Source organism: Salmo trutta, chromosome 3, assembly GCF_901001165.1.
Source record: "Salmo trutta chromosome 3, fSalTru1.1, whole genome shotgun sequence".
NCBI lineage: Eukaryota > Metazoa > Chordata > Actinopteri > Salmoniformes > Salmonidae > Salmo > Salmo trutta.
This window is the reverse complement of record NC_042959.1, coordinates 41575369-41586906: the sequence shown is the minus strand read 5'-3', so window position 1 is coordinate 41586906 and position 11538 is coordinate 41575369. Positions and strand designations below refer to the sequence as shown.

General features: G+C 42.5%; 1 protein-coding gene across 2 annotated transcripts; it reads left to right on the top strand.

The window, feature by feature from the left end:
* Positions 1 to 255: 255 nt before the first annotated feature.
* LOC115175239 (cbp/p300-interacting transactivator 3-like) lies at positions 256 to 3597 on the top strand. Of its 2 annotated transcripts, none has more exons than XM_029734470.1 (2): positions 256 to 542; positions 1515 to 3597. In XM_029734470.1, the coding sequence occupies exon 2, from the start codon at positions 1520 to 1522 to the stop codon at positions 2255 to 2257; it is 738 nt and encodes a 245-aa protein (XP_029590330.1). In that variant the 5' UTR covers positions 256 to 542; positions 1515 to 1519; the 3' UTR covers positions 2258 to 3597. The 2 variants fall into 2 exon arrangements, with proteins under 2 accessions (XP_029590330.1, XP_029590329.1); XM_029734469.1 differs by having other exon boundaries at positions 1511 to 3597.
* The last annotated feature ends 7941 nt before the right edge of the window (positions 3598 to 11538 follow it).

The following is an 11538-nucleotide window of genomic DNA, read 5'->3' as shown; positions in this document are numbered from 1 at the left end:
GGAGTCCCATAGGGCGGTGCACAATTGGCCCAGTGTTGTCCTGGTTTGGCCAGGGGTAGGCCGTCATTGTAAATAAGAATGTGTTCTTAACTGACTTGCCTAGTTAAATAAAGATTAAATCTAAAGTTGACTACTTTAAAATGGCAGAAGAATGGTGGACGTCCTCAATGGCATTGCACATGCTAAAACTGGCCACTAGAGGCCTCTGTCATTCTCTATGGGAGAAACCTTGATTATTAAAAAAAATACAGAGGGAGTATTCAAATTGGTTTGTGTACCTTTTTTCTATGCACATGCGCAACTATATAAAGTAGAGGCAACCGTAGCTCCACCTCTCTCTCCCTGAGTTAAAAAAAAGAAGAAGAAAAAAGTATAATCCCTGAGTTGACCTAGAAAAGAAGCAGTCTGTGCATCCGCCCTGCTTGAGCATGAAGCGTAAACCTGTGGAATACATACTGTAATCTGAAGACACCTCGCTTTGTAAAACTAAAATAAAACGTAGCAGTAGCAAAGTCGCTGAACTTTAATACGAGTAGATACGGGTACGTGTTTGTTTTAATTTATTTATTGTAGAATTCGCTGTCTGGTGTTTGTGTGAAGGTCTTGAGGTTGATGTTCCATTGTTTCCATTTTCGTTGTCTTTAGGAGTGTTGGAATAATTAATCGGCAATGCAATTATAGGCTAGACATAAAATAGTGGTGTGTGTTAACAAATGTAGGACGTCGTAGACGTTATGTATTGAATTTGGGAAGCAATCCTACATTTGAACAACCGTATAATATAGGCTACAGCTGTTTGAACCGTATAATATAGGCTACAGCTGTTTGGGAATGCATAAAGCCAATGTATCGCTTCTCGCTTCTTTGTTGCAACGTGCGTAAAATAACTGAGCTGGTTTCATTTTGTGTTTGATGTGCACTGTGGAGGGAATATAAACCAAATTATAGTTAACGCATCATCACTGACCGAGACGCCGTTATCTATTAAATCAATCGAATATCCAGTTGTAAAGGTAACAAGGTTGATAGCTAGCCTACCTGTGTTTCAATCGGCAAAGCACAAAGAGGAGCATTTGCAGCGACACTGAGGAAGACGTGGAAAGGCTTTCTAGTGTTCGCGAAAAGGAGCACAAACCCGGCGGTTCTTGACTAGGAAGCGTCTCTTGTGGTTTCACTCTGCCAGTTTAGGACATTCTAGGCTACATTCTTCCAGGAAATAATATTGCGTAATCATAATATTTTGGAGGTTTGAGAAATATATTGAAATTAATTGTCTTGTTACCAAATCAACCCATTTTTTTTCTTCACATAAACGGCTCTTATGCATCCAAACATACGGGTTTCTCTAGTGCAGCCAAGTCAAATATGTCCATGGCATGTCACCTACTCACTAATTGGCTTCAACTGTGCCAAATGTAGGCTACTGCATGCTCACTGAACTTCTAACTACCTACATGATGGGTTGAAAATCAACTGCATTGCTCTAACTGTGTTTCCTCTGTGCTGAAAGACAGGAGCCATGGCGGATCATCTAATGATGCCCATGAACCACAGCTCTGCAGGCGGGGGCCTCCACGGCTACAGACTGGGCATGAACGGAGGCCTGCAGGCAGGCCACCAGCAGCACGTAGTGCCTCAGCCCAGCCTCCGTGCCCTGCCCAATGGCCAGATGATGCACTACGGTGGGGGACCTCAGCAGCAGGCCACCATGGAGGTGGCCATGAGGCAGCGGCAAGGCGTGGTGGGGCCCGTGAACAGACAGCTCAATGGGGCTCAGATGGGCCACCACCAGATGACGTCTGGTAACATGATGTACAACAACAGGCAGGCCCAGCAGCAACACCACACCCAGCACCAACACATGAGCCTCCAGCAGCACCCGCAGCAACAACAGCAGTATATGAATGGTGGTCTCACGTCCCAGCAGCTCATGGCCAGCATGCATCTGCAAAAACTCAACACCCAGTATCACGGATATCCACTGGGGCCCATGAACGGCAACCACATGGGCAACGGGGCAGCCCAGTACCGCATTTGCCCGGCCCAGCTGGCTAACATGCAGCAGATGGCCGGGCCGGCTCTGGCCTTGAACGGCATGGATGTGGACATGATTGACGAGGAGGTTTTGACATCCCTGGTCGTGGAGCTGGGCCTGGACCGCATTCGGGAGCTGCCCGAACTCTTCCTGGGCCAGAACGAGTTTGACTTCATCTCAGACTTTGTGAGCAAACAGCTGCCCAGCACCATCAGCTGCTGAGTGAGAGAGGACCTGAGTCAACAATGCTATGAAGGGGCCTGGAAGGGTGGAGAGTTTGGAAAGACTTGAGTAGAGTGTTGCCCACTGGAAACAACTACTGCTCCGCTTTTCGTTTTTGGGTTGTGCCTTTCACTGTAACAGTGCTAGGTCGCAGAGAAGAGTGAGCGAGAGACACTGGTCTGGATAGCCACAGTGCTATGGTGTCATTTGTGAAGTGACCAGAGGTGTGGTTCTGTGTTGGGTCGCAGCTCGCCTGTAATGGAACATCGTCCTCCAGCATCTCTTCTCTCCAGAGATGAATGTAAACAAAACTGCTGAATTTGTTCAGAGTGGCTTCTCAATGTTAAGACACTGCTGCCTCCTACATTGGACTCAATGGCAGTTTAGTAGTAAGATGTATTTATTTATTACTCTCTCAGAGAAATTAATATAGAACAAAGCAGAGACCGACAGCTCGTCCAGAGAGAAAATCAAGTGCTTTTGGTGTTTTGGGTAAGGTCAGGGGAAGCTCTAAATTTGTCTTTTTTTCTTCTTTTTTTTGTTGTTGAGTAAATTGGTCTGGGCCTTCTGTTTGAAAATGAGACCCTCAAATTCATTTTTGATCTTCCAAGAGCTTGGATTTCTCTCCAAGAATGGAGATGGCAGTACAACTAGAATGTCATTTCATGGATTTGAATGGAAGTCTATCATAATTGAATAGCTCACTTTTGGCAAGGATTGCTTTTAGCTGTGTTCTCAAACCTACTGCTTGTGCTGTATACATCTGTGTTAATACAGGAAAGTCTTTGTAAGATGTAGAACTACATTAATTATGCCAATTTATTATTTTCTTTACTGGTGGTTTTTATCTTCCCTTTGCGGTCAAGACAGGGGGTTTTGAGGATCAATAAAAATGGCCTGGATATAAGTGTGGCCTGCTTTTACATTCATTGCAGAGGAGCAATGAAAGACTTAAAGGCAATCTGGGGGCTAAAGGGAATATGCCACTTCAGGGCTTTCCAGCCTGCAGGGTTCAGGATATTAAATAACTTAATACTGAATTCATTTATCTCAAAGGTGTCCCTGTTTCTTAGGAATGTCTTTATCTCCTTCAAGTTATGCACAGTCTTATGATGACAGACATTTACTGCTGTAAGCAGCAAATTGCCCTCAATCCTGTCATGGAAAATGATGACTGGTGTATTAAGATCAAACTCAAAGGTGCACTGCTATCCACCAAAAAGCTGAATTTCTCATCTGAATTCATGACCTTTGATATGGAGAAGGACCCACATTGTGGTTTTAGTCATTGCATTCCTGATCATCCTGACACTATTAATAAAAATAGATTGAGGAATGAATTTCCTGGTTCCTATGGAAACTTTTCTATATGTTGCTGGGTAGAAAGTAGGTGAGACCTAGGTGTGTGGTGGGGGAGATGGAGTGAGCCAGGGTTAATCTACGCTTACCTTGATGGTGGTTTAACTGAATTCATCCCCTGTAAATTACTACCCCACAGGGGCAAAGAAGTATGACACACCTTTAGTAACAGTTATTAGCTCTGAGAATGCACTTAATGGTTGGTTGGGGAAGCAAAATGAGTATAGGTTAGTGCCAATAATAAATGGCATATACAAGCATAGCTTCCTCAACAACAAAAAATCTGTATAAATATCCCATGCCTTATGCAATGTTATAGCCACCTGATATTAATTCTATTAAATTCAAGTGAGTTTAGTATTCTATGGGGTTGGGGTTAGTATTTTGCCTCAGGGCTTGGAATGCTTAATTGATGTCATGTTATGGGAATATCACCTCCACATCTAAGAGTTAAAGTTGCATTATGCAGAAATCACTCCGCAATTTCCTGGTTGCTAAAACTCATAGTTCGCCTAATTTCAGTTAGTGACAAAAGAAGAAGATAGTATAGTGTAGAATCATTGTACTAAGCTGCTGTGAAATATATTTTACATAACCAAAAATATTGTTTCAGCTGTTTGAAGATGGTGTACAAAACCGAAAGTAAAAGATGCAAAAACAAAACGGGATTCATAGAAATAGCGCACATAGAACATATCTACCGTTTCTTAGACTTGCTTTCCAGTAGAATGATAGATCTGTAACTCACATTTTATATGTGCATTTGGTCAGGTTGCCCAAAAAGTTACATTTGTTTTTGCAACTTGATGAGTAACAAGTCCTCGCTTTTGTCTAACTCATTCTAAAAGAGACATCTATTTTCAGTAGTTCAATTGTGTAGAACAAGTTAGCCCTTGCTGCCAAATTGAAACATGGAATCAAATGGAGGTTTGCTCTAAATTAAACTCACTTAATCTTAATGTAACTTACATTTGTGTTTGCCAAACACAAAAACTCTAGATTCAGCCGAGGGCATGTGGGGTTACTTGAGTTGTCATGAGAAAGGCTGGGGCATAAGCTACAATTGCGCTGCCCCTCTTGGCACCATCCTTAGTAAAGGTTGCAGGATCCATGCCCAGTCTACAGGGTCTTCCTGGAAACCGCCAGTGCAGGCTGTGCTGAGGCAGGTTGACTAATTGGCAGACCGCTGGCTCCACATTCTGTATATCTGAAAACACTGCATTGCAAGGTCCCTCTTCAGCATCAATAAAAAAAGTGGTTTCTTAATCATTGTGCATCCAGAGTTAAATGGGATTATGTCCCATACACCCGTTTGCTCACTCAATCCCTTGTTATGTCTCGGTCTCCTACAGAGGGGCCAGTCTAGACATAGTCTAAGCAGGGTATGACTGGAAGAAGTTTACAGTTAGCCTGTTTCTGTTTTTGTCTTTCTCTCAGACAAGGCAGCTCACCCACAACAACTGCTAGCTACGCAACTTGTCTTCTTCCTGTGTCGGCTTGCTGTTTTCTCGATATGTCAAAGCTCAAAACCCACATGGAGAGAAAGACTGATAGAAACAAAACGCTGCATATAAACACCAAGGAAATTCTCCAATGTGAAAAAAGTTACATTAAAAACTACTTCTTGAAATGAAGTGGATGGAGTTTTTGGTGAATGGGGTTTTCTCTGTGGGATTTACCCCTAAGAGGCCCTAGGATTCCTGACAAGGACCACCCCTAAACAGTGTTCAGCACCCTCATTTGGGCAGACAGATCGCATTGTTGCATATGGAAACAAGTATAGTGCTAATATTCCTCTCGTTCTGTTACACATGGTCCATTCTACACAAGCCTATCCATTTGTATCTCTAACAGATCCTAGCTTCAGCTAGGGGGCTGAAAGATCACTATGGCTGAAATAATCAGATTGTTGCATCTAGAAATATATTGCATAGTGTCAATATTCTTCTTATTCTCTGCTACACCTGGTCCATTCTACACAAGCCTATGTATTTGTATCTCGAACTGCTCCTAGCTTCAGCACCCCCACACGGGCTGAGAGATCACACTGGAGCTGAAAGATCAGATTGTTGCATCTAGAAATATGTTGCGTAATGTTAATATTCTTCTCATTCTCCGTTACACATGGTAGTCAATTCTATCTACACTTTACCTGAACAGGCTCAAGCATTCTATTTCCAGGTACTACAGCTGGTGTTGAGGCTTCCCATGAGCTCTGTGTAATCTCAGGGCCCTGCACCAATGAGGGCACAGTGGCCATACCTAGTCACGCATGGGCTGTGGTCCCCAACCCCAACCCCTCTCTGATGAAGAAAGCTGAACAGGCCTGCAGGCTTATCAAACATACTAACTGGATAACACTAGTATTTTGCTCTGAATAATCTGTCTCATAAAGTGCTAGCAATTCTGTGCAAAAGGTTTTTTGTTAATTTTTTAATCATTGCGTTGGCTCTCGTCTATACACCCTTATTTGCAGTTGTATCTCATGCTGTAGGCTATTCCCTTTGTAAATATGACATTGAGTAAGCTTCTCTCTGTCCAACTAAAATATCCTATTTAGGGATTTCAACTATGTAGTAGTGATTGGACCATTTTACTACAATGTTCTACATTACATTCTTACATAACACTATCCAAACATAAATTCGTTTTGGAACTAGTGCCCATTGTTACTATATGACTATATTATCACTATATTATTCAGAAAAAAACATTGACCCAGAAGTTTGTAGTTTAGTTGATTATTTGATGACTAAGTAGAAGCCTCACGGGAATTAGGACGGAACAAACATGATCAGCTGCTGAGTTAATTATTGATAGCAGGGGCAGGTTCCTGAAAGCCTGGTTGAATGTGGGAGGTTGCATTATCATGCATGCCTGCATTCTGACTATTTGCAGAAAATGGTTGTTTTAGGGTTGTTGTAGGACCAGAATCTGAATTAACCTCTCTCCTAGAAGGTAAATAAACAAACTGCAGCTTCACTAAGATGAGATAATTCAGAGGACATCAAATTGTATTTGTCACATGCTTCTTTACGAACAGGTGTAGACTTATAGTGAAATGCTTATTTACGGACACTTCCCAACAATGCAGAGATTTTTTTTTGTTATATAATAGAAAAATAGACAAATAATAACACAAGGAATAAATACACAATGAGTAGTGATATATATACACGGGGTACCAGTACCGAGTCGATGTGCAGGGGTACGAGGTAATTGAGGTAGATATGTACATATAGGTAGCGATAAAGTGAATTGGCAAAAGGATAGATAATAAACAGTAACAGTGTATTCGGATACAGTGTATTCGGAAAGTATTGAGACACCTTCCCTTTTTCCATATTTTGTTACATTACTGGCTTATTCTAAAATGTTTGTTTTTTTAATCCTCAATCTACACACAATACTCCATAATGACAAAGCGAAAACAGGTGTTTATAAATGTTTGCAAATTTATTAAAAATAAAAACTGAAATACCTTATTAACATAAGTATTCAGATCCTTTGCTATGAGACTCGAAATTGAGCTCAGGTGCATCCTGTTTCCATTGATCATCTTTGAGATGTTTCTACAACTTCATTGGAGTCAACCTGTGGTAAATTCAATTGATTGGACATGATTTGGAAAGGCACACACCTGTCTATATAAGGTCCCACAGTTGACAGAACATGTCAGAACAAAAACCAAGCCATGAGGTCGAAGGCAATTCCCTGTGGAGCTCCAAGACAGAATTGTGTCGAGGCACAGATCTGGGGAAGGGTATCAAAACTATTCTGCAGCATTGAAGGCCCCCAAGAACACAGTGGCCTCCATCTTAAATGGAAGAAGTTTGGAACCACCAAGACTCTTCCTAGAACTGTCCGTCTGGCCAAACTGTGTAATCGAGGGAGAAGGGCCTTGGTCAGGAAGGTGACCAAGAACCCAACGGTCACTCTGACAGATCTCCCAAGGTCCTCTGTGGAGATGGGAGAACCTTACAGAAGGACAACTATCTCTGCAGCACTCCACCAATCTGGGCTTTATGGTAGAGTGGCCAGATGGAAGCCAGTCCTCAGTAAAAGGCACATGACAGCATGCTTGGAGTTTGCCAAAGGCACCTAAAGGACTCTGACTATGAGAAGCAACATTCTCTGGTCTGATGAAACCAAGATTGAACTCTTTGGCCTGAATGCCAAGCATCACGTCTGGAGGAAACCTGGCACTATCCCTATGGTAAAGCATGGTGGTGGTAGCATCATGCTGTGGGGATGTTTTTCAGTGGTAGGGAGACTAGTCAGGATCGAGTGAAAGATGAACGGAGCAAAGTACAGAGATCCTTGATGAAAACCTGCTCCAGAGTGCTCAAGACCTCAGACTGGGGCGAAAGTTCACCTTCCAACAGGATGATGTCCTTAAGCACACAGCCAAGACAACACAGTAGTGGCTTCGGGACAAATATCTGAATGCCAGAGCCCGGACTTGAACCCGATCGAGCATCTCTGGAGAGACCTGAAAATAGCTGTGCAGCAACGCTCCCCATCCAACCTGACAGATCGTGAGAGGATCTGCAGAGAAGAATTGGAGAAACTCCCCAAATACAAGTGTGCCAAGCTTGTAGCGTCATACCCAAGAAGAATCAAGGCTTTAATCGCTGCCAAATATACTTCAACAAATTACTGCGTAAAGGGTCTGAATACTTATGTAAATGTGATATTTCAGTGTTTTATTTTTGAAACATTTGCAAACATTAATAAAAAACGTTTTTTGCTTTGTAATTATGGTGTACGTATGGTGTGTAGATTGATGAGGACATTTTTTAAAATCCATTTAAGAGTAAGGCTGTAACGTAACAAAATGCGGAAAAAGTCAAGGGATCTGAATACTGTCCGAATGCAGAGTATGTGATGAGTCAAAAGAGTTAGTGCAAAAAGGGTCAATGCAGATAGTTAAATAGCTAACCAATAGCTACTCAGACTAACTACATAGCAGTCTTATGGCTTGGGGGTAGAAGGTGTTCAGGGTGGTTCTAGACTTGGTACATCGGTACAGGTTGCCAGGCGGTAACAGAGAGAACAGTCTATGACTTGGGTGGCTGAAGTCTGACAATTTCTACGGCCTTCCTCTGACACTGCCTGGTATTGAGGTCCTGCATGGCAGGGAGCTTGGCCCCAGTGATGTACTGGGCCGTACACACTACCCTTTGTAGCACCTTGCGGTCGGATGCCAACCATACCAAGCGGTGATGCAACCAGTCAAGATGCTCTCAATGGTGCAGCTGTTTAACATACCGAATCTTCCTGAGGGGAAAGAGGCACTGTCTTGCCCTCTTCACCACTGTGTTGGTGTTTGTGTGCCAATATTATTTTTGGAGATCCCAATTGATTCTGAGTTCAGGCATATAAAGTTTATACGTGAAAACTATTTCTTAGTACTTTCTGATTTCTCAAACTCACTTCTTTGTTTAGCCCATTACTTGCAATGCCCATGCTTTGAAATCCACACCGTCACGGCTTCACACAATATTCACGTCCATGTTTCTATACTTTTACAGAAATGTTTTCACTGCCTGAGGAAGCCATGTGAATGTGTTTGTATGTGTGAGAGTTACTTTTCCCCTTGAGAGATAATACCCTTGCTGACATGTGACCGATCAGCCACGTTCCTGCAATCATCACAAACAAGGTCGCAGGAGCCCAAGGAGGGGGTTGCTCTCCATTCAGCATCCATTCCAAGACCTGTGGCAATTTTAAAAGCACCCTACAGCACATTCATTCTGCTGACAGTGAAAGTATTCTGGGAATTCTGTAATGAATCGGGTACGCCAGAGAGGGAGAGGTGGCCTGAACACTTTATCCCTTTGGTCAAACTCTCTGGCTGTGTTCACACCTGTCTCACTACACCACCTGGCTAGAACCACTGCCCTCAACCTGGACTCAGGGGTAAACGTAACATAGTAAACGAAAATCCGGAACACTCAAATTAATATAAGTTACGTTTGGTATGGTATGTATTACTTTTTGGATGTCCATAATCCATTTCATATGACAATTCGTATGACACACTACATGACCAAAATGATGTGGACATCTGCTTGTATAACATCTCATTCCAAAATCATGGGCATTAATATGGAGTTGGTCCCCCTTTTGCTGCTATAACAGCCTCCACTCTTCTGGGAAGGCTTTCCACTAGATGTTGGAACATTGCTGCAGGGACTTGCTTCCATTCAGCCACAAGAGCATTAGTGAGGTCGGGCACTGATGTTGAGCGATTAGGCCTGACTCGCAGTCGGCGTTCGAATTAATCTTAAGATGTTTGATGGTGTTGAGTTCAGGGCTCTGTGCAAGGCATTCAAGTTCTTCCACAACAATCTCAACAAACCATTTCTGCATGGATTTTGCTTTGTGCACAGGGGCATTGTCATGCTGAAACAGGAAAGGGCCATCCCCAAACTGTTGCCACAAAGTTGGAAGCACAGAATCGTTTAGAATGTCTCTATATGCTGTAGCGTTAAGATTTCCCTTCACTGGAACTAAGGGGCCTAGCACGAACCATGAAAAACAGCCCCAGACCATTATTCCTCCACCAAACCTTACAGTTGTCACTATGCATTCGGGCAGGTAGCGTTCTCCTGGCATCCACCAAACCCAGATTCGTCCATTGTACTGCCTGGTGGTGAAGCGTGATTCTTCACTCCACACTTTTCCACTGTCCAATAGCGGCGATCTTTACACCACTCCAGCAAATGCCTGGCATTGCACATGGTGATCTTAGGCTTGAGTGTCGTTGCTCGGCCATGGAAACCCATTTCATGAAGCTCCAGACAAACAGTTATTGTGCTAATGTTGCTTCTTGAGGAAGTTTGGAACTCTGTAGTGAGTGTTGCAACCAAGGACAGATGATTTTTACGTGCTTCAGCACTTGGAAGTCCCGTTCTCTGTGAGCTTGTGTGGCCTATCACTTCGCAGCTGAACTGTTGTTCTTCCTAGACGTTTTCACTTCACAATAACAAAACATACAGTTGATCGGGGCAGCTCTAGCAGGGCAGAAATTCTAAGAACTGACTTGTTGGAAAGGTGGCATCCTATGACGGTGCCATGTTGAAAGTCACTGAGCTCTTCAGTAAGGCCAATATTTAACTATGGAGATTGCATGGCTGTGTGCTCGATTTTATACACCTGTCAGCAACGGGTGTGGCTAAAATAGCCGAATCCCAAATTTTAAGGGATCAAGTCAAATCAAATTTAAAAAAAATTGTCACATGCACCAAATGCAACCGGTGTAGACCTCACCGTGAAATACTTACAAGCCCTTAATCAACAATGCAGTTCAAGAAATAGAGTTAAGAAAATATTTACTAAATAAAGTCAAGTCAAAAAACTAAGTCAATGTGATTAATTGTTCAGCAGTCTTATGGCTTGGGGGTAGAAGCTGTTAATTAGGGATAGCGGGACAACTTCCGGTGAAACTGCAGGGTGCGCAATTCAAATAAATAATCATAAAAATTATGATATTAAACATTTAGGAACATACAAGTGTCTTATATCAGTTAAAAGCTTAAATTCTTGTTAATCTAACTGCACTGTCCAATTACAATAGGCTTTACAGCAAAAGCATGCCATGCAATTGTTTGAGGGCGGCGCCCCACATCAAAATATTTTTCCACCAGCAATAGCGATTAAAAATTCAATTACTTTTTGAAAATCTTCCTCTGATTTGTCATCCAAAGTGTCCCAGCTACAACATGTAGTGTCGTTTTGTAAGATAAAATACTTATTTATATCCCAAAAGTCAGTTTAGTTGGCACCATCGATTTGAGTACCGTAATTTCCGGACTATAAGCCGCAACTTTTTTCCCAGGCTTTGAACCCCGCGGCTTAAACAATGACGCGGCTAATATATGGATTTTTCCCGCTTTCATTTTTTTTTTTTAAACACA